General features: G+C 45.8%; 1 protein-coding gene and 1 pseudogene across 3 annotated transcripts in view; both read left to right on the top strand.

Moving 5' to 3' along the window:
• LOC100585076 overlaps positions 1-23,321 on the top strand; it is a 1,278,821-nt pseudogene that overhangs the window by 596,860 nt on the left and 658,640 nt on the right. The window lies entirely within an intron of this gene.
• GJA5 (gap junction protein alpha 5) lies at positions 495-17,736 on the top strand. Of its 2 annotated transcripts, none has more exons than XM_004089927.3 (2): positions 495-599; positions 14,673-17,736. In XM_004089927.3, the coding sequence occupies exon 2, from the start codon at positions 14,706-14,708 to the stop codon at positions 15,780-15,782; it is 1,077 nt and encodes a 358-aa protein (XP_004089975.1). In that variant the 5' UTR covers positions 495-599; positions 14,673-14,705; the 3' UTR covers positions 15,783-17,736. The 2 variants fall into 2 exon arrangements, with proteins under 2 accessions (XP_004089975.1, XP_003273268.1); XM_003273220.4 differs by lacking the exon at positions 495-599 and adding an exon at positions 13,352-13,449.

Raw genomic sequence — 23,321 nt, 5'->3', positions numbered from 1 at the left:
AAAAAGGCTTGTTATGTGAGTGAACACCCTCTTTTTTTCTGATGACGGGAAAAGGATGGGAAGAGGGATCTCTTGGGCAGTGCCGATTTTCCTGCTGATGCTCCGAGAAAGCCATGGCCTGGGAAGTCTGAGGCGATGCAGCAGAGGGACGGGCAGGAAGAGACCTAGGGAGGTGGTGCACCAGCGGCCCGGCCCGGGGGAGAGGCAATGTGGAGGACTGCTGTGAGGACAAGGACAACAGGCAGACAGACAGGGGGAGGGCTGCAGGGAGGAGGGGGCTGTGCCTCCTTGGGGGCCAGGGAAGGGGAGCACAGTGAGCTGAGACTACAAGGAGGTGAAGGGAAGAAGACTTTCAGAGCAAAGATACTAAGAGCACAAAAGAGAGAGAGGGGAGGGAGGGATTCAGAGGGGAAAAGGGGTGGAGAGAGAAAGAGTAGGAAGAAGTGGGAGGAGGGAAGGCGACAGATACGATTAAAAAGAGGGTGGAAGAGGAACAACTGACAGGCTCAAGAGCAAAAAGCGTGGGCAGTTGGAGAAGCAGCAGCCAGAGTGTGAAGAAGCCAACGGAAGGAAAGTCCAGGGAGGAGGAAAAGAAGCAGGTAAGAGTAGACTTGAATTTGAACAACTAAAACTACAAGTGGATATGAAGTAGCCAGAAGAAGGGAACTTGGATTCTGGGCTGGATAAAAACAAAGCTCTTTCTTTCTACCTGTGAGTTTATTCCTTACCCCTCCCACTATTTCCTGTGATAGTGAGGTTTGGATATATTAAAAATGAAGGTTTAGCGAAGCAGCAGATAAATTACTTCCTCGATTTAGAGGGAGCTGAAGAATTGCGAGTGGAGGGCCCTTGGGGTTCCAGCCTACTTTTGTGGAGTTCAGTCCTCTGGGGGCATCTTAGAAGTGGGTCACCAGTCCATTCCCAAGAACTTTTCTTAGAGGGAATTGGCCCTTTAAAAATAAAACCAACACTGTTTTAGGATGCTTCTGCTAGGCATGGAATCTTTTTCAAAATGCTTTTCGCAGCATCTAGGGGAGTGTTTTGCTTTTTTTTTTTCTCCCTAAGGCATGTTGGATGGTTTAAAAATATTCCCTGCTTAGTTTCCTGCAGAGTATCATGTCCCGGCTGTGCAGTGGCCGCATGTGAGAGATCCAGGCTGCCACTTGCAGCCAGAGGAAAGAGGCATGTGAAACCAGCGAGGAAGCCCAGGAAAGCGCCCACTGAAGGTCTCCTTTCCACTCGCGGCGTGAAGTAGGAGGCCACGGGGCAGAAAGATTGTTAGTTTCTTCCTGGACCTTTCTTCTGAGCATGCAGTGAAAAAGCCCAAACTCAGGGGCTGGGAGGCCTTGTAGCAGACACATCCCCATGCTGGGCCTCGGTTTCCTCATCTATAAAATGGGGAATTTGAAGTAGAAGTTTCCCTCTGGTTCCATTCAGCAGTAACGGGGTGTAAGGCTGTGATTCCATAGGCTCAAAGGCAACTCAGAACCAGTGAAAAGGGGAGGCGCAACACAAGAATTTCTCATCTTGCTCTGCTGCTTAGTTTTTTCTTTATTCTCCCTCGCAGTATTCCATTATAAGAGAGGGATTCCTGGTTCTCACTTCCCAGCAAATCACTGGGGCTGCTGTTTCTGGAAAAAGGCTCTGGCACAAAGAGGTCCAGCTGGCTGCAGAAGGAGGCAGGGCAGTGCAGAGAGCACCAAACAGGGAGTCAGGAGACCTGGAACCAGCAAAATTGAAGGAGAGAAGAGACTAAGGGGAGTGTGTGGAGGTGCAGCGCCTCTGACTGCCTGGTGCTGTGGCTCCTGGCTGGGGACACCAGCTGGTATTTAGAGGCCTTCTAACCTGACATTTACATCAGCAGGCCAAGCAGCCTCCATCCCCTCCACCCACTGTCCCCAGAGTCACAGCCAAGCCCAGCCCAGCCCTTGATTCACTGCTCTCTAGGGACAGCTCTGAACTTTCCACCTTCCTGCCAGGTTGCCCGGGGCGGCAGAGCTGTTTGGAGCCTGCTCCCCTGGCTGTCCCTCCAAGCCTTTTCCTCACTCAGCACCTGCCAGTGAGGAGTCCCAATGACCACAGCCTGCAGAGCAGAGAGTACCAGGAGGGGATTCTGTGGCTTCCAACCCAACACTCTCTGAGCATCCCTCACCCACACATGTGACGTTCACAGAGCCACAGCAGTCACAGAATCAGGCTGCCCTGCTTTGTCTCTGCCTTGGAACCCCAGAGGTGTGCTTGCTGGGCTCCTGAAGCTGGTCACTGCTCTTATATCTTAACTGCCTCACTCCTGTCCCCTCTCCTAGTACTGCCTAAGGTCCGAGAACATTAGAACTGAAAGAGATCTCTTCCATTACCAGCCTCCTTCTTTGGCAAATAAGGAGAACAAGGACTAGAGAAGGGCATGACTCGTAGGAGACGACATGGTGAGTCAGGGCTGATTGAGTCGGGAGAGCACCCTGCCCTGCTCACTCATACGGAGGGCTCTTCTAACCTCCATCCCCCTGGCTGTATTTTCCTAGCCTCCATCTCTCCCTGAGTCTCCCTGATTCTTCCACTTGAGTGTCTCTACAATTCCATTTTTGGTATTGACTCCCACCTGCCCACCTGCTCTTCATCGTCTACACTGGCTGTTCGCGGGGCACAGGCAGTGGAGGGTGCTGCCACGGTGCCACCTGGTCTCTCAGGTACTGGCTGACCCCATCTCTTAGGACAGGAGACCTGTCTACGTGGATCAGTCAGGACAGGAACTGGATGACCTGCCGTCTTCAGGGACGGGGAGACCCAAGACCAAAGCTCTGCCCCCGTCCTAGGGAAGGACTCACTTACTGGGGATTCCAGTAGCTCTCTGTGTGAACGAACTCCCATAAGCACCAACCTGGGCTCAAGGGTTGAGCTGGACAAAGGGGAGAGATGACCATTTTCCTGGAAAGCTTCAGTGTTCCTGGAAAGGAACCTGACTTCCTTCCTATTGTTGGAAGCTGCTGGCTTCTGGTGATGCCAGCTTGATGCACTTTGAGCATAAATTGTTTCTGATATATTAGCAAATAATGGGCAAGTAAAATTTAGTATTCAACAGCCCACTGAGAGTCAGGAGGTTGCAGAATGAGAGGTACTGAAAAAATCACAGAGGGACCTTAGAGTTTACCTAATTGCGGGGTAGGGCCGAAGGAAGAACCTTGGCATTTGGAGTCACGTTTGGCTAGGATTTTAGCTGTGTGATCTTGGGAAAATTATTTAATGTCTCTTACACTCAGTTTCTTCATCTGCCAAAGATGCTAATGAATATCTTCCTCATAAGGTTTTATGAGGATTAAATAAAGTATTTTAAATGGCTATCAAATAGAAAGGCTTCCCACGACGTATAATTCCAAGGAGGTATTGCTGGTTTTTTATGACCACAGATTTTTTTTTTCTAGGACTCCTTCTGCTGTCCTCTAAGCTGGAAGTCAGAAACTCTGGACTTGCTTCTTGGCTTTGCCACTAACTTGCCATACTATCACAACTGGGCAAGTTACAGACTCCCCAGATGTTCTAACTTAGAGATGAAAGAGCCTCTACACTTTTGTTTCACATGTGAGCAAAGTGAGGCTCGGGGAGGGGAAATATCTTGTCTAGGATCACAAAGAAACAGCTGGAACCAGAAAAGAGCCTCTCTTCATGAAATGATAACATTGCATTTTCACAGGGGATTTCCAGAATCTTACTCCAACCTGGCAACTCCATGATTCAGAACCTCAGGAGAGGACAGAGGTGGCTAGGGATCAAGATGTCCCTTACCCTCAGATCACGGAGTAGACAATCCCCTCTTTCTCTTCCAAGTAGAACTGAGCCTGCTTCAAACCTCTCACTGTGAGTGTGCCTTCTGCTTGGTGATCAGATTCAAAAGTGCTGCGGCTTCTCAGAAGAGAGGCATCCCCATGAGGCATACATTTTATAATACGGAGCCATGTGGAGTCCAACTCCAGGCCCAAAATCTTGAGTTAAAGACACATTAGGAGGCAGGCTGGACTTGAAACAGGAATGAGAGTGGCTTAATTTGAGTGGGCCCTACACCTCCCTGATTCTCCAGCCTTGACCCAGGAGGTCTGGATGCCTTGTGAGATAACTAATTTATAGACAAATTCCTATACTTTCCATTGTCTGTAATTTTCCCATCTCTGACAGTTACCCTCTTGTACCTGTGCCACATGAGGGTCCTTGCTGTGTCACTGACCACCCTGAAGCACTATCAGATTCTGCATCAAGTTGGCTAGTTGAATCATGTCTGAGAGGAGTTTTTATTGGAAATGTCAGAAAAGAAAACAAGGAACTAATATTATTGAGTGCCTATATGCCAGATACTGTTCTAGGTGACTCCACATGTCCACACATTACGTTATCCCCATGAATAAACATTCCCATTTGTTAGATGAGTTAGAAATTGGGAGGATAAGTGACTTGCCTAGGGTTACACTACTAGAGAGTAATGCAAGCAAGGTCCTAGCCCTACTAGTCCTTAGAGACCGCAAGTTCCTCCACCTAACAATTGCTGTTTCTGTTGTTCTTGTTATGATTTCACATCAATGGAACACCAGAGCCTGCTGTTTGGCCAGCCAAGAACCGGGCAGTAGACACTGCTGCAGCCAAGAACACTTGCTGGCTAAAAAAGGAAATAACTTTCTATATGTGAATTCTGGCCAAATGATGGCAGAGGCCGAAGAGTCTGGGAATCCTGACCACTGTGGGCTGAGGGCCCCAGTGTAATAATTAATTCTAGGAACAGCATGTGTAAGAGATGGCCATCCAGTAAGGCAGAAGCTAAAAGGAAAAACCCTGGGTCTCTTCTGAGGCAAGGTAAAGTGGGAAAGATAGATGATGATAACTCTGAGCGTTAAGAGACTGGAGTTCTCGGCACGGGCTTATCATCATCTATCAGTCCTAGTCCTTGGTTTTCTTTCTCTTGTCAGAGACATAGAGAGGATGTGGGCTTTAGAGTTAGGCTAGCTGGATTCAAACCCTTTATGCAGCATTTGCCAGTTGTGGCACTTAGTACAAGTACTTAGCCTCTGAGCCTGTTTTTTCATCAGTGAAATGGGGCAATACTACTTTCCTTGCAGGGTTAATGGGAGGGTTAGAAAGTATAGTTATAAAGGGCTTCACACATGGGAAATACTCAAGTTAGTATTGTTATCACTATTACTTAACTTCCTTGGACCCTTGTCATCTTATTTAAAAATAAGGAGTTGAGTTTGATTGATCTCTACATTCCGTTCAGCTCTACTGCACTATAAATCTATGACAAATGGGGAAAATAATAAAGAAATATGGGTATTATAATAGAATTTTCATTAGTAATTAATTGCATGGGTACTAAGTAACCCCCTTGGAGCAGTTAATAAGGACCTACCAATATTTTGTTGTCATTTAATATCTCCATTTACTACTCCCTTTCATTCACTTTTCCTAAGTATTTTTTCTTCCAACGGTTTGAGAAAATTATTTATCCTAGCATGAATCTCTTTCTCCACTTTACTCCCTTCTACTTCCTTGGCTTTGAAACAACTGTCTGCCAGCAGGGTGTCTCTGAGTGGACCCATCTGTTCTTGCCAGAATAAAATAATTAAATTTAAAAAGGAGTTAATTATCTGCCATTGGTGCCACTGGCTGGAGTAGGAGGAAGACTGAAGTGAGTACTTCATCTTGCTTATCTCTTCTCCTCTCTTATCTCTATCTTCCTTTCCCCTCTACAGTGAGCAAGGTTCAGGGATGCTGGCCCTCAGTGGACTTCTAATTCTGAGGAAGGTGCCCACACTGCCCGACTCAGTAGCTACAGTTACATCATATGCCTGATCATTTCTCCTGAGGCTGAAGTAGTTACCCCAAATGTAAATCAGGAAAAAAATGAAAATCCTAAATGTAAGAATTAGCACCAGTCACTTACAATCAACTTCCTATCTGAACAATGATCTCAACAAACATTCCCGCTTCAATCATCTTATATAAAAGTGGCCAGCCTTTGACTGGTTAGGATTTTCCAAAGAAGGAACTTTAAATGATTTAGATAGAGTTTAGCATAGTTGTCAAGGCAGGGACACTGCTGTCAGATGAGCTAGGAGCTCTTACTAGCAGTGTGATCTTGCTCAAGTTACCCTCTCCGAGCCCTGTAACAAAAGATGAGAGGCCAGGCATGGTGGCTCATGCCTGTAATCCCAGCACTTTGGGAGGCCGAAGTGGGTAGATCGCCTGAGCCCAACAGTTTGAGACCAGCCTGGGCAACAGGACAAAAACCCCATCTCTAAAAAAAAAAAAAAAAATACAAAAAATTAGCTGGGTGTCGTGGTGCATGCCTGTGGTCCTGGCTACTTGGGAGGCTGAGGTAGGAGGATCACCTGAGTTCAGGAGGTCAAGGTTCCAGTGAGCTGTGATTGTGTCACTGCACTCCAGCCTGGGTGACAAAGTGAGACTCTGTCTCAAGAAAAAAAAAAAGAATAGTCCCCACTTCCTCAGGTTGTTGTGAGAATCAAATGAAAACAGATATAGAAAGACACTTATAGAGTGTCTGGCACATAGAAAGGTGTCAGTGAGTGTTATTTTATTTCTATTATTATTATTATCACCTAGATCCAAATTCTTTTTTTTGTGCGTAACTGGATAAACTAGAAGACGTAGTTGGGAATATCAAAGGATAACAAAGATTACTGAAGTAGCTGAGGATCAAGACCACTTTCTCATGTAATTCTCCCTACATATCCATTTTAAGGAGAAATTACTGGGGTGAGAGGAAATCAGAAAACATGTACACAAATGAATAAGGTACAAAAGAGTTCTGACATAAAGGTTATGCTTGGTGCTTTGCTTTATAAAGCTACCTTGATGTCTGACATGGCAGAGGAGCTCGATAAGCACTTTCTGAACTAAACTGCACTGATATGATACTATTTCTCAGGCAGCCTTTAAGTGAAACCCTTTGGGTCCTTTCACAACAGAATTCTCTTAATTGGGAAACAAGTGAACTCTGCCCTGCACCACATTCCACTGAATGGCGAGTGGAATTATAGCATGGGCCCAGGGGGTTGTTATTATTACTATGAATAACAACCTTTATTGAGAACCGGAGATCTGTTAGATACTGTCCAGAACATGTGTCGTTATCCAGAATTAGACTCAGACTCTGTGGAGTGGTCTTGTCATCTAATTTTGACAAGCTTGGATAAGTTCCCCAGTACTATGAGGGGAGGAGGCAGTGAGAGAGTAGTCCACGGTGGTGGAATTTCTGCTTGAGACACATTCAGTCCTGCTGAGAGAACGGCTCTGTCACAGGTAGAAGAAACACTCAGTGGCTTCCATCTCCCTGGTGTTCTGGTCACCATCGTCATTGGGCAGGTGTCCCTATGCCAGCTTCCCAGGGAGGCCCCTCCACTGACATGCAGCATGGCCCCAACGTGTTGCTTGGCCTCTGTGTGCATTCTCATCCTTTTCTTCAGCAACTGGTAAAGAATTGCCTTGATCAATTTGGCATTAGGTGTTTTGAGAGACCTAAATGCTATCAATTCATCCACTGTTGTTTTTATAAAGTACATACCACACTGTGCAGGGTGTGGTATTGAGCACTAAGGGGTTTGGGGTGGAGGGAATTTCAGGAGGATAATACAATGATGAACAAAAAAGCAGTTTGTCTTCAAAGAGCTCAGGGTTGAGTGGGAGAGAGAATACATGGCCTGTAGAACAACCAATTCTCAGGTGTGTGAGACCTCCAAGGCTTTACAGTTCAGCCCAAGGCCCAGCTGCTGACTTGGGGGACACAGAAATTATTGTAAAATACTATATTAGAAGGGCTATTATGTGTGGCTCCACAGGACAGAACTGGAATCAATAGAAAGAAGAGAATTTTGGAGGCATCCCTATGGTAGCACCTCACTCACTAGCAATATACCTTCTTAAGCAGGAGAGATGAGGGTGCAGTCACAGCAAGTGTGCTGGGAGGTACCTGTCATCTGCAGCCTACCTAGTTGATGCTGCAGCCACTACTAAAAGACTGTTACAAGCATAGACATTACTAATTGTGCAGTCCTTTACATCCCCAACCCCATTTGGAGGCTTCAGATTAGGCCCTCAGGAGCAAATAATGGACTAAGCATGGCCTGTCATGTGGGTTGAGAATGACTCCAAACTCCTAGGCATGGCTGAAGCCCTCCACAATCTGCTCCTGCCTGCTCTGCAGACTCTCCTTCCATGCTCTGCTCATTGTACTCTAAAACCATGCTGGTTTTCATTTCAATGAATTTGTTCATGCAGTCTCGCCTTTGTCTGAAATCTCCTCATCTCTTCTGCAACTCCTCCACCTACTCCACACCCCTACAAACATCACATACCCCTAACTCCTACACCAGAATTATCTCCACTGGGAAGTCCTCTCGAAGGTCTAAGAATTGATGAGCTCCACTCTTGAAGAAGAGATGGAATGAAACTTTCTGGCATGCACCAGACTTGAACAGAAACTCTGGAATGAAGCCCTGATTCTTCCCCCATTAATTGTTTCTTTGAACGAATCACTTTTATGTGTTTCCTCCTCTGCAAAACACAGGCACTAGCAATCACCCCACAGAGTGGTTATGAGGATTCATTCATTCAACAATAAAAATTGAATGTCTATAACATTCTGAAGGTATTCGGTCTTGAACAGAACAAATATGATCCTGCTCTCTTGGAACCAACAAGAGAATGTAGAAGCACATTTTGAACAGTATGTAAGCTTTTATTTTAATTTATTTATTGTGAGGTTTTATTTTTACTGCTGACCTTAAGAAGAAAGACTTGAGCCTCCTTAGGACCTCTTTGCAATCTTACTGCTAGCCAAACATTTTCTTCAATCATTAAGAAAGCATTTATTGTGTACCAAATGAGAGAACCTAATGCAATAAGAATGCAAAGTAGAAGACAGGGCTTTTGACTTTGAGAAGCATACTATCCATTTGAGAGAAAAAGCTGTTAAATACTTGACAGAAGGAATCATGCCTGATTTTATTAATTTGTTTTTTTTTTTTTTTTTTTTTTTGAGACGGAGTCTCACTCTGTTGCCCAGGCTGGAGTGCACTGGCGTGATCTCAGCTCATTGCAACCTCCACCACCCGGATTCAAGCGACTCTCCTGCCTCAGCCTCCTGAGTAGCTGGGATTACAGGTGCCCACGACCACACTGGGCTGATTTTTGAATTTTATTAGAGACGGGGTTTCACCATGTTGGCCAGGCTGTCTTAAACTCCTGACCTTAGATGATCTGCCCGCCTCGGCCTTCCAAAGTGCTGGAATTACAGGCATGAGCTACCACGCCTGGTCGATTTTACTAATTTAATAGACATCATTGAGTGCCCAGTGTGTGTCAGGCCTTGCACCTCTTTGGTACTGTTCTCATTACTCAGAACAGTGGTAGGCACATAAAGGGGACTCAGCAAAGTATTTGCAGGTTGGCTGATAGACAAATGTTTGGAAAACAAGTCTAAGGAAATACATAACCAAGTGTGAGAATGTATCCTCCATGCTGAATGGTAATTAAAATTGCTACCATGTACCAGATGCTCAGTCTTCTGGAGTTCAGGGGACACCAAAGAGGGCTGAGGTCAATTTTAGAAGACTTCTCCATTTTGTTGTAGATTTGCAGAGTCAGAGGAAGAGGTTCTGGCTGAGTTTATGATTAATCTGGGTTGCTCTGAAATGATTTTCTTTGGAAAACATTGGCCGTGTAGGGGGACCACAATGTCACCACAAGAAGGAGCACTGGGCCTGGCGTGGTGGCTCATGCCTGTAATCCCAGCACTTTGGGAGGCCAAGGCAGGAGGATCAACTGAGGTCAGGAATTTGAGACCAGGCTGGCCAATGTGGTGAAACCCCTTCTCTACTAAAAATACAAAAGCTAACTGGGCGTGGTGGCACATGCCTGTAATCCCAGCTATTCTAGAAGCTAAGGCAGGGAGAATTGCTTGAAACTGGGAGACTTCGTCTAGAAAAAAAAAAAAAAAAAGGAGCACTGGATTCAGAATGTAGGTGCCTGAGCTTTATTTCTGGCCATTGGCCACATAGTACATGAAATAAAAGCATAAAATGATTCATGCTCACTATACACAAATCCTTCCTTTGGCCCTCTTCCTCTTATCTAAGCACCATGTTACTATTGCCAAACAAGTTTCCTAGTGGCCCCTCCAAAATTTGCTTTATCTCAGGATAGGACAATTTGAAAGAGGATGTTGAAGGTTTCGGAGTGAAGAACCTTTAGAGTTGGGATGGTTCTCTTCCAGGCTCTAGGGACCATCTCTTTTTGCCTTGCTGATTTCAGAACTTGTATCAGTGGCAGAGGGCTTTAGAACACAATTCCCTAGGAACTTCCCCAAAACCCATAAACCAGATTCAGGCTCCTGCCCCACATTCCCATAACACCTTATACTTCCTTTATGTTAACACACATTGTGTTTTACTGAAATCATGTATTTAATGTCTGCTGTTAATTAAGGGGCTACTTGGGAGGCTGAGGCAGGAGAATGGCATGAACCCGGGAGGCAGAGCTTGCAGTGAGCCGAGATCCCGCCACTGCACTCCAGCCTGGGCAACAGAGTGAGACTCCACCTCAAAAAAAAAAAAAAAAAAAAAGGCAGTTACATTCAGTGAAGTCAGGGAATCCCTTGTTTGTTTCCCCTCCTTCCTGCTGTATCCTCATTGTCCAGAATGATGGCTGGCACCCTGTAGCCACTCAATAAACTTATTAAATGAATTTTAAAAAAGGACATTCTAGGCAGAGGGAACATAAGAAGCCAAGATAAATGAGTGAGAAATGGTGAGATGTGTATATGTACATGGGAAATTGTGTAGCGTAAGTATTGAGTGTGTGAGTGGAAAAGTGGAAAAACAATAGCATAAGACTGTACAGGGTTTCACATGGCAAGTTAAGCAGTTTGGACTTTCTAAGTGGTAGGAAGCCAGTGAGGATAACTGCTAAAGCAGTGAGGTAAATTGCCATTGTGTTTGATAGCATTTATTCATGGCATGGGCAGCTTCCTTTGCCCCTCCTAACACACTTCCTGCCAAGAAGCAGATAATAATCTACAAAGTATTTTATGTGCTATACGCCCAGTAAACTCACTGAGTATCTAATCTACAAATTTCTTTGGCTGAGATAAGGTATCCAAAGGGAGCCAATGTAGCTGGAAAAGTAACTACAGCCAGAGACCTTTCACATTATAAACTGAGCATCTGGTACATGGTAGCAATTTTAAGTTTCTCTGACCTTGCCTGAGCGTCAGCAGGAAGTCATAATGAAAAACCCTTCACCGTATTTCCTCTGCCTGGGCCCAGGAGGTCTGCCTCACCCCTATACCTCCACAGATAGTTTCTCTTGTTCCCTCCCAATAAGATAGATATCCTTCCTAATACTGCCTTTCTGGTTTTTCAAGGTGTTCCTTTCTTGTACCTGTGCTTTACCTCTTCCAGGTGGAATTCCTTGGACAGCAGTGAAGGAGTCAGCAGTCAAGCCTCTTGGCAGACTAGACCAAAGGGTCACATTCTTTGCCTGGAACTATTTTTATACTTCCTTGGGGACTTGCAAGGAATGAGTGACAGAGTGAGAAGATCAAGGGAGAAGTCTTCAGGGACTGAGTGTGGAAAACTTGCCCTAAATCCTGGAAGAATATGACATTTGTTTCTTTTTTTTTTCTTTCTATTTCCATTTTCTTCTCATTTCCTCCCCTTCTACTCTTGCTCCCATTTCTTTTCTCCTTTGTAATGCACCTTTCTCTACTTCCTACCTTCTCTTTCTCCCTCCTTCTACTCTCATCCTTCCCCACTGCTCTCGTTGCTAGTAATGGCTACCTTTTATTCAGTTCTTATTTGCTGAACACTGTGTAAAGTGCTTTGCACACATCATCTCACAGCACTCTATGAGTTAATAGTATGTCCATTTTGCAGGTGGGGAAAGTGAAACACAGATTGAATCATTTATCTAAGCCCAGCAGATGGTAATAGAAATTTGTCAAACCTCAGTAAGCTAACTCCTGCATCTGTCTTTTCTTAACCCTTACATGGTCTTTTTCTCCATTTCCAACTCCCCCTTGTCCTTCCCTTTTCTTCTTTTCTTTTTATTCCTCCCCTTCTCTCCCTCCCTCTTTTTCTCAGACACTTACCATAGTTCAGTCACTGCACATGTGTGGCTGACCCTGAAGGTGCTGAACACTGTACATGTGCCCAGAAGAGAGGACAGACAATTCAAACTCTTATCTAATCAGCCATTTTCCTTTTGAGCACACGCCCACAATTTTCCACATTTGGAGGCTGAAAGAGGGGGCGCTTCACCACCTAAGGAAATGGGGCAGATGTCTGATCACAAATGACAGGAAAGGCCTCAAGACCTGGATGGGTCTTTGATATAGAGAGGAGCAGAGATAAGACGCTTTCCGCTCACTCAGGAACTCCCTCATTCCCAGGGACTCTGTATACTCTCAAGGTTGGGGACTTGGGGTCTGAGAGAAGACAGGGCCAGGAGGTTGGTCCCTGTCAAGGCAACAATCAACTCAAGAGCTGAGGAAACCTGGACTATGAAATGCACCACCCTGGCCCCATCTTTCCCCATAGGCATGAAGAATGTTCAGACAGAAACCAGGAGCACATTGGCAGCAAAGATATGAAGGTCAAAGTTTGAATTTGACAAACCTCTAAGGTCCCACCCAAATCTGAGGTTTTATGATTTTAAGAAAGGAATATTTATGCTCCATTCCCTCCGAGACCTTTGTCATCCTGTTGGTTAGGAATGGTTAGAGGCTTAAACTGTAAGAACATTCATTATTCACTAACTAAGAATCCTGGAGGTAGGAAACCTCAAGAGTTGCTTCAGAGGCCTCAGGGCACTGGTTGACATTTCTGAGATTCTCTGGACAGCTTTAGACATCTTGGTTCATACAACTCTGTCCACAGGCAGGAAGCGGTGGGGGTAAGCGAGGCTCACTCCTATTCACTGGGGGATGGGAGCACTGTAAGTAGTCTCCTTCCTGTTCACCAGGGGATGGGAGCACTGTGAGTGAGGTTCCCTTTTGTTCACAGGGGGATGGGAGCACTGTGAGTGAGGCTCTCTCCATTTACTGGGGGGGTAGAAAAACCTTTTCTGGAGCATTCCCTCTACTTTAGATTCTCCCCATACCTCACCTACCAGAACTAACTGCAGAGGAGATTGAGAAAGTGATACCTGGCTTTTTCACCCTGCCAATGGGAGGCAGGCAAGAAACAGGGAATTGGTTTTCTATTGGGTAGGAAACAACAGTGCCTGTCAGCCCCTCCTTCCTTCACTCAACTAAGATGTATTAAACACCTACTCTGGGCCAGGCTCTGGTGATACAGAAGAAAAGACAGTCTCCATTTTCAAACAGTCCCTACTGGGAGAACACGGACAGGCAGAGGATTACAACAGAAGGCGGCAAGCACTGGGAGACGAGTAAGTGTCCCGGGGGCCATCACAGGAGCTGAAGAGGCTCAGCTTGAGGGAGGAGGGAAGGCTGGAGGAGGCAATGACTGGGTTAAGTTTTGAAAGGTAAATGAGATTCAGCTAGGGGTGAGAGGACATGTAGGGGTACAGAAGGAGGGCATTTGGGAAGACTTGGCATGGCTGGACAAAAGGAACTCATGGGGACAGGCAGGAACAGGCTGGAAAAGCAGACAAGGGCCAGATGAGGGAGGATTTTGTAAGGGACATAAAGTTTTGGGACATTTATACTGGACATAAGGGTGGGCAGATCGGTGTGTGGGAACCTTATTTAAATGAGACACAGAAACTTAGCAGCCGGGCGAGCTGAGCTGTGTGGCTGGAATGGCTGTGTTGCACTGAGGCATGGGAGATTAACATTGCCTTACCAGCCAGGGGAAGTGAGCACTCATCTGTGATACCGTTAGCTGGTGTGACCAAAGCACACTTTTTGTTTGCCAACTCCCAACACAGCTGGTCCATGCTGGACGGTTCTGATTTTCGCAGAGTGCTTCCTGAGGGGCCAAATTTGCCAATCCCATCCTCACTCTTTCCTCCTCCACCTAGTTCTGCCCTCTGGAGCCATAAAAAAATTCCTTTTCCATCCAACAGCCATTTAAACATTTGGAACAGTTGTGGAATGATTTTCAGAATATCACACACCTCATATCATTTAATCCTCAGAATTCTCTGGTGCAGCTATTCCCATCCCCATTTGATAAATGAAGAAACAGACTCAGTGAGGTAAATGCCCAGAGTCACATTTGCAGACCACAGTCCTGTGTTCTTTTTAATACTCGTGTTTCTCCAGGTGCGGTCCCTCACTGCCTGCATCAGAATTACTTGGGCTGCTTGTTGTAAATCCAGATTCCTGGGGGCCATCCCAGATCTCCTGAAGTAGAATTACTGGGGCAAGAGCAGAATCCATATTGTAACACACACCACGATTTCTAGATCCGTTGAAGTGTGGCAGCCATGCTCTAATTTTGCTAATATGGCTACTTTGAATCTTCTCTTTCTTTTTATTTTTGCTGGGAAAGGAGAACAAGCTTTTCTTTCGTTGCTTTGACTTCTGAGTTGCATTTTCTTAAAGAACCCATTGGATGGATCAGTGGAATCCCACAACATGATAGACATTCCAGACCTTCACAGAACATCCTTCTCCTTTTCTCTCTTTCTCTCTCCCCCATTTGCAGAAGTTTTGGCATCTATTCCCTGGCTGTGCCAAGATGGGCGATTGGAGCTTCCTAGGAAATTTCCTGGAGGAAGTACACAAGCACTCGACCGTGGTAGGCAAGGTCTGGCTCACCGTCCTCTTCATATTCCGTATGCTCGTGCTGGGCACAGCTGCTGAGTCTTCCTGGGGAGATGAGCAGGCTGATTTCCGGTGTGATACGATTCAGCCTGGCTGCCAGAACGTCTGCTACGACCAGGCTTTCCCCATCTCCCACATTCGCTACTGGGTGCTGCAGATCATCTTCGTCTCCACGCCCTCTCTGGTGTACATGGGCCACGCCATGCACACTGTGCGCATGCAGGAGAAGCGCAAGCTACGGGAGGCCGAGAGGGCCAAAGAGGTCCAGGGCTCTGGCTCTTACGAGTACCCGGTAGCAGAGAAGGCAGAACTGTCATGCTGGGAGGAAGGGAATGGAAGGATTGCCCTCCAGGGCACTCTGCTCAACACCTATGTGTGCAGTATCCTGATCCGCACCACCATGGAGGTGGGCTTCATTGTAGGCCAGTACTTCATCTACGGAATCTTCCTGACCACCCTGCACGTCTGCCGCAGGAGTCCCTGTCCCCACCCTGTCAACTGTTACGTATCCCGGCCCACAGAGAAGAATGTCTTCATTGTCTTTATGCTGGCTGTGGCTGCACTGTCCCTCCTCCTTAGCCTGGCTGAACTCTACCACCTGGGCTGGAAGAAGATCAGACAGCGATTTGTCAAACCGCGGCAGCACATGGCTAAGTGCCAGCTGTCTGGCCCCTCTGTGGGCATAGTCCAGAGCTGCACACCACCCCCCGACTTTAACCAGTGCCTGGAGAATGGCCCTGGAGGAAAATTCTTCAATCCTTTCAACAATAATATGGCCTCCCAACAAAACACAGACAACCTGGCCACTGAGCAAGTACGAGGTCAGGAGCAGACTCCTGGGGAAGGTTTCATCCCGGTTTGTTATGGCCAGAAGCCTGAGGTGCCCAATGGAGTCTCACCAGGTCACCGCCTTCCCCATGGCTATCATAGCGACAAGCGACGTCTTAGTAAGGCCAGCAGCAAGGCAAGGTCAGATGACCTATCAGTGTGACCCTCCTTTATGGGAGGACCAGGACCAGGTGGGAACAAAGGAGGCTCAGAGAGGAAAGACGTGCCCCTTCTGAACTGATGCTTTCTCGCTGTCATCACTGCTTGGCTCCTTTGAGCCCCGGGTCTCAGTGACGTTGCTCATTAATTCTAGAAACTATAACCAGGGCTCTGGGATAGTAAGAGACGTGACTACCCACCCAGACTGCAGTTCCCTCCCCACCCTCTACCCAGTATACGAAGCCTTTCAGATTACTCATGAAACAGGGTAGAGGGAAAGAAGGGAAGCATGGCAAAAGCTGGCCTGGAAGGGATAGCCAGAGGGATAGAATGACTCCCTCTCTACATACCAGCAACATACCAAATGCGTTCTCTAAGTTCCTACCTCCTTGACCTGATCACCCTCCCTCCTCCAAGGAAGAGCTCAAAGTTCCCAGCCAATAGAGAGCATGAATCAAGGAACTTGCATTATATGTGCTCTTGAATCTGTTGTCTCCATGGACCATTCCTCGGAGTAGTGGTGAGATGGCCTGGGGTTGCCCTTGGCTTCTCCTCCCTCTACTCCGTCTTAAAAAGGGCTTCTTGGAACTTTACCAGCAGCCTCAACTTTACAAATACCTTGGTATGTACCTCTGGCAAATGCGCCACCTTGGTGATGTTGCAACCTTTCCTTCTGCCAGGGTGTACACCTAGCCTGTGAAGGTGTCAGCTCTGCTAGGGAGTCACTGTACACACAAACTCCACTGGAATTCCTGCCAACATCTGTCACCCTGCAGCTCCTTTACAGTTCAATCCAATGACAGAAACCACCCCTTCCCTTTCTCCCTTGGCTGTTCACCCAGCCATTCCCTGAAGGCCTTATCAACAGGAATATCCAAGAAGCTGTTGTCCTCTCTCGAACCCTGACCAGATCATCAGCCACTGAGGCCAGTGGAATTTCCCCAGGCCTTGTTAAAACAAACAAAGCATTGTACTTCTCAGATTCCCCTTGTGGAAAAAAAAATTCTGCTGTGAAGATGAAAATAAAAATGGAGAGAAAACACTGGAAAACTATTTTCTCCTCCTATTTACTTCCTTTGCTGACTGCCAACTTAGTGCCAAGAGAAGGTGTGATGACAGCTACGGAGGCCCCCAGATCTCTCCCTCCTGGAGGCTTTAGCAGGGCCATGGAAATAGTAGGGGAATCTCCAGCTCTCTTGGCAGGGCCTTTATTTAAAGAGCACAGAGATTCTTATGTCTCCCTAGTGCCCCTAATGAGACTTCCAAGTGGGGGCTGTAGAAAAGCCTTGCCTTCCCCAGGGACTGGCCTGGTTTCTGTATTCACTGGATCCATAATGGGTTGCTGTTGTTTTGGATGAAGGTAAAGGATGCTTGGAATTGGATACTGAGACTTATAGAGTGATTATTACATTATTAAAATGCACGTGTGTGTGTGTGTGGTGTGTGGTGTGTGTGCGTGCTGATAGGATGGGTAAAGGCTAGGGGAGTCCTGAAATAAGGAAAGGAAACCACAGAGAAACTTGTGTCTTCCTGCTCTCCTCTCTGGCTGCCTGGCAGTTATTAACCTAAACAGATAGGCACAAGAGGTTGGGACAGAGGAGGGTAAAGGCTCAGAAGGAGGTTTAACCTCTGACTTACCTGCCCATCTCTGGGCCCTCTGCTGACACTTGGATGCTATTGTTGGGTGGAAAGAAAAATGAGAGTGGAGAAGTGGAGGAAAGTGACTAGGATGCCACTTAGGAAGGAATGTCTGATCATCCCAGGTCCCTGGAGGGGACACCTTTTAATCTATTGCCTAGCACTAATATTTTCTCTCCTTCTATCTCTGAAATGTTTTATGAAATGAGTGTTCTTGAATTAGAAATTCTGTGGGATCAATCTTTGATGGTGAGGGTTTTAGAAAGGAAAAATATAGTAAAATGTGTAATTTGTCTTAATAAAATCTGTCTCTACATCTATCTCTCTTTTGTTGTCCACTTCATGCTGTGACTACAAGAGAAGGATGGCAGACTTGGTGGGGAGGGGAGTGCTTGGACTATACCCATCAGTAAGCCAGTAATGCAAAGAGCTTCGAAGTCAGGCATGCAATGGTTAAAATTCCAGTTGCTAACTTACATCTGGACTCCAGCAAGGCAATCTCTGAGCCTTGGTTTCTTCATCTGTAAACTGGGCCCCATTAATATCTACCTCACGGGGCTGTTAACTGAGCTGTTAAGTACCTCATAGGGCTGTTAACTGAGTTGACTGTAAAGAGTTTAGCAGAGTGCTTGGGAAGTAACAGTCATTACATGGTAATTGTTGTCATTATCTGATTATTTTTGTTATTGTTTTGAGTACACAGTATTTGAAAATGGGATGTTGAGGGATGATTCCAGAACTTCCCTTTATCAAGCCCACAATCTGCCTAATGTGATCAGATTAACTCACATTATTCTATTCTAACAATTAGAATAGAATTAAACAGGAATTCTTTTATCATCAATTCTAGGAACCATAGGCTCCAGGAGGTGATACACAAAAAATAAAACAAAACAGAACAAAACAAAAAACTAACAAACTACACAGAGAAGAGGGGACACCTGACCTGGACCTAAAAAATGAGAAGGCTTTAGAGAAGTGTAGACCCCAAGGATGAGTCTGTGAAATAGGTCTTTGTATCACCATTTTACAGATACGTAAACTGAAGCCCAGGAGAGCTCCCTGAGAGTGGGGCTGCTTCTCACTGGCTCCCTATTGATATTTCATCTATTTGGAAGAAAAGAAATAACTGTTGCTCCAAACAAAGGGTCAAGGGACCGGCCACTTAGCCTTTCACCAACAAATGGGTGTCATTTCTGAGAGAAGATTAGGAAAGACAAACAGAAGTGTAATCTTAACTACCAATCAGTCTTGTTTATCAGGGCAGGAAAGCTTTTTAAAAAAGGTCTTGCAAAGAGATCATAGAATGCATAGTATGACACCAATATGGAGACTTGGGAGTACACCTGGCCTCCGTCTGAGGATAAGGTGCTCTGCCCAGAGATACTGCAGTAGTCCAACTAGAGAAAGCACTTGGAACCCATTTTTTTCTCCTAGGAAAAAAAAAACAAACAAACAGTCCATCTCACATTTTTACAAACATAGTCATTAACATTTAACAGTTCATTTTATGCTGGACTGCAAAAACTAAGGAACTTACAGTAAGATTTCAACCTCATGTGTGTCTACTCTCATTTTCTTTCTTTCTCCCTCCCTTCTAAAGCTTCATCACTAAAAAGCATAAGCTGGCTGGTAATAGAGTGAACACACTCCGAGTTGCAGGCCTCTTTAGGCCCATTTCCTTAAATTGCTTCCTCCAGTGCCAGATAAGACCAGAATGTTTCATTCCAATGGCTCAAGTGCTTAAGTGGTTAAATGCTAATAATACTCCTATGTAAAATCATGGTATGAATGGGTTTCAGATTTTTTCCTAATAGCAAATTGCGATACCAGAGAGAAAAACAAAAGAACAAGGACAGTAGGCACCTTGCAGGCATCTTGAAGGATTGCTGTCATGATGTGGAAATCAGGAAAACAGCGAGGCTGGAGGGAGCTGCCCACGCCCCAATCCTCAGGAAGTTCTGGAAGCCCCTGCAGTTGGTCCTTGATAATAAACAGATTTTTTAAAATCTTAGATTTTTAAGTAGAATATGATTAAGGATTTTTCCTTTCATTGGTCACTTGATGGTCATCAGAGATAGGTAGAGTCTATAGTTTTTTATTGTTTCAAGTGGAAAATATTGTCACTCAACAAAGAATTATTGACCAGCTATTTTCAGGTAGGCATTGTTAGGCTTTAGGAGTATAATTTTAGAGACCAGACATGATTCCTGCCTTTTGGATCTTACAGTTTGGTGGGGAAGGCACTCTAACACAAATAAACAAATAAAATAATTTGTGTGTGTGTGTGTGTGTGTGTGTGTGTGTGTGTGTGACAGGGCCTCACTGTGTTGCCCAGGCTGGAGTGCAGTGGCACGATCTTGGCTCACTGCAAACTCCGCCTCCTTGGTTCAAGTGATTCTTGTGCCTTAGCCTCCCGAGTAGCTGGGATTACAGGCATGCACCACCATTTTTAGTAGAAATGGAGGGAGTTTTGCCACGTTAGCAAGGCCGGTCTCGAACTCCTGGCCTCAAGTGATACACTCGTCTCAGTCTCCCAAAGTGCTAGGATTACAGGTGTGATTCACCACACCCAGGGCTAAATAAATTGTGACAAGTGTCATGAAGGGAACAAGGGGTTAACAAAGTTGGGCTGAGAGATTCTAGTATTCAGATAGGTCAGCAGAAAGTCTTTTCTGAGGAGGTAACATTGAAGCTGAGATGTGACAGTTTAGAAGCCAGGCACTGATGCGCAGGGGAGGAACCCAGGTGGGTGAATCTGAATTCCTTCCAGAAAATTCCAGAATACAGCTGTCCCTTATCTCAGTTTAGTCCAACATTTTTGAAAGACAGAATTCAAGCAGTAACTAAAACAGCACGGTTTGGAGCCAACTGTAGGAAAACATACATACCTCTTTCTGCAAAAAATTCAAAGGACAGTAATCTTTTTACTCAAGGAAGCAGAAGGGGCATATGTAAAAGATCTGAATTAAAACAAGAAAATATACGTTAAGTTCTAAAAGCCATATTTTTTTTTCATGATCAGGAAGACTGTCAGAATCCACCAGTATCAATTCTGATAACACACTTTGGGCCTTCTAAACTAGGCCTATTCCGTGGGGTAGGGCTGGAGAGGGGAGCCAGGGGTGCTCGGGGAGAGAAAGGAGTCTAGTCCAGGCTTGTTGGAAGAAGACTATATCCAAAGGGGCTGGGAGAAAGCCAGCGGGGCATGGCCCAGAGCAGCCTTAGCATCAGGGAAGTCAAAGCAGCCAAACATCAAGTACACAGAGAGATGGGGAATGGAGAGGGTGGAGGAGCACATAGCAGGGAAGCCAGGCTGTGGAAGTTGTGTAAGACACCAGACAGGCAGGCAGGCACTGTTGGGGACATGTCTCAGCTGGCAGTAGGGCCCCAGACCCTGATCTGGATTTGGAGCTGGACTTCCAGACTCAGGGAAGGGAGTCTGACATGGGCAGAGCGGAGCTTCATCCTAGTAGCTGGGTTACTAAGCAAGGCACTAGGACAGTCTTTGATAGAGTACAAGCAGGCTCTTGTACTCTTGTGGGGCCCATTATCAGAATTACAGAGGTGCAGATGAATAAACTGAGTCAAGCTCTTGGTGGCAATATATATGATGTTTATAGATACAGTACCTTCAAAGCCTTAAACCAAAGGAATGACAACCGTGAGACTTCTAAGTACCTCATCAAGCCAGCGGGTGGGGAGATGATTTGGGGGTTGGAGGCTAATGCTTTTCTTTATCTCTCTCCACCTTCAGCTAAGGGCAGCACAGCCCCTAGGGAGGCCATGGCTTGGAAACAAGACTCAAGCCCCCTCAGTCCCTTCAACCTGACTGAATTTTCCATTACCCTGATTCAAGGCCGTTATGGGACTGCATGCATGTACTTGCTAACAAAGGGTTTCTCAGAGAAAGTGAGAACCATGCAGGAACCTTTCAGGAGTGTTCATCGCCCTGGGCTCTGCAGCCTGGCTAAGGCTAAATCCCCTCCAGCAGTAGCTGCTGTTCAGCCAACAGGGGGATTCAGGGCAGGATAGAAAGTTATTTTATACCTTCTTGGGACTTGTTTTTAAATGGGATAAAATATAACCTGGAGGGGTTTACATTTACAAAGGTTTGAGGTAAAATTGCACATTTGAAACCATTGTAAAAACTTGTGTAGGGTGTAGTTGGCTAGGGAAAAGTCAATTTAAAAACCCTCACATATTTTAATAGTAATAATGAAATACACCTTCGATTATTAAGTGCTTGCTGTTCTCTAGGCATTGTGCTAAGAGATTTTATGAATTGCTATTTCATCCTTACAGTAATCCTTCAAGGTTATTTGACCCCATTTTACAGATAAGGAAACCGAGACTTAGGTTCAGTAACTTGCACAGTTACTAGGCAGTAGGATTGGGATTTAAACCTGCCTTATACTTCTCTTAAGCGCTCATCATATATTCTTAAGTAAAAAGGCAAGACACAAAATTGTATGTGTAGCATGATTATGATGTGCAAAAATAGGCATTTATGCTTGGCGTGGTACTGCGCATCTATAGTCCCAGTTATTTGAGAAGCTCAGGTGGGAGGATCACTTGAGCCCAGGAGTCCCAGGGCAGCCTGGACAACATAGCAAGACCCCTATCTAAAAAAAAAGGCATTTATAAGAGCAAAGACTTGAGGGAAACAAACAAAAACGGAAGCAATTTGGTGGATTGGTGGGGGTGCTTTAATTCTCTTAATTTTGTAAACTATTTTAATGTAATGATGCTATTTTTGAAATTAATACACTTAAAATATATTTATATTCAACTTTTGGGCTAAATTTGGTGTTCCTCTGGGGTGGCTGCCAGGAGCTGCCTTTCAGTTTCTGCAATCCTCATGCCTGGGAAAATTTTTTTGTTTGGGCTCAGACTGTCACCCTTAAATGGGACATGGTTAGCAGGAGGTGCCCACCCCAGGGTTCTGGCAGTCAACTGTGTGACAGCAGATGGTCCACCAGCTGCGGCCTCTGGGAATGGCAGAGCACTAGAGTGAATTGGGAGACAAGGCTTCCCCCATGAACTCTTCTTACACATCCCAGTGTGGTGACCACCCACTGCACACCATGTCAGGGCCACGGGCAGGCACCGTTTGGGAGGGTATCTGTAAGAGAGAATCCTGCCCTCAACCACTCGGGACCTTGTAGAGGAGGGGAACAATGCCATATTACCAGGGAGCAGTGCTCAGTGTGGTAAGAGGAAAAAATGGCACTGAAGGTCTTCAGAGGAAGGGGAGAACCTGGGGAGGAGGAAGAGCTCAGGAAGGGCTTCATAGAGTTGGTGGCACTTGAAATTGCCTTTGAAAGAGGAACAAGATTTCCTATGTCAGAGAAGACTTCTTGGTGGGAGAAAATGACACAAATTAAAACGAACAAACAAACAAACACCAGCAACAGAACCGATATGGAACTGGTATGTTCCAGGAGCTGGGAGGAGCCCTGAGGGAGTGAGGCCAAGAGGTGGGATGCGCAGTGGGGGATGCTGGACACTTTCACTCTGTAAGTGGTAACGACCTGTTGAGTTTCTTTGTGTGTTGGGAGTGGGATGAGCAGGGCTACACTTCGGAGTTACACTTCACAGTTGCAGCAGGTGAGACAGGGAAGACTGGTGGGGCTGGGAGAGGGGTCAGCATGAGCTAGGGACACAGGCAGTAGGACTTGGTGACTGGTCAGGTATGGGGTGGGGGATGGTGGTAGGAAGAAGTCGGGAATGACTAAGAGGCTTTAGGTCTTAGTCATTCAACAAAATTTATTCCATTCACTTATTTAACAAACATAAGATTCAGGCCTGCTGTATGACTCATGCAGCACCAGGATCTGGGGATTCAGAGAGGAAAGCTGTGGTCAGACAACTATTATGCAGTAGAGGGATCATGGGTGTGGTA

Source organism: Nomascus leucogenys, chromosome 12 (genome assembly GCF_006542625.1).
Source record: "Nomascus leucogenys isolate Asia chromosome 12, Asia_NLE_v1, whole genome shotgun sequence".
In the NCBI taxonomy this organism is placed as follows: Eukaryota; Metazoa; Chordata; class Mammalia; order Primates; family Hylobatidae; genus Nomascus; species Nomascus leucogenys.
This window is presented reverse-complemented; position numbering and strand designations above follow the sequence as displayed.

Bases quoted from the DNA above. Each gene is read 5' to 3' on its own strand.
- GJA5 (XM_004089927.3), top strand. From the start codon at position 14,706: ATGGGCGATTGGAGCTTCCTAGGAAATTTCCTGGAGGAAGTACACAAG.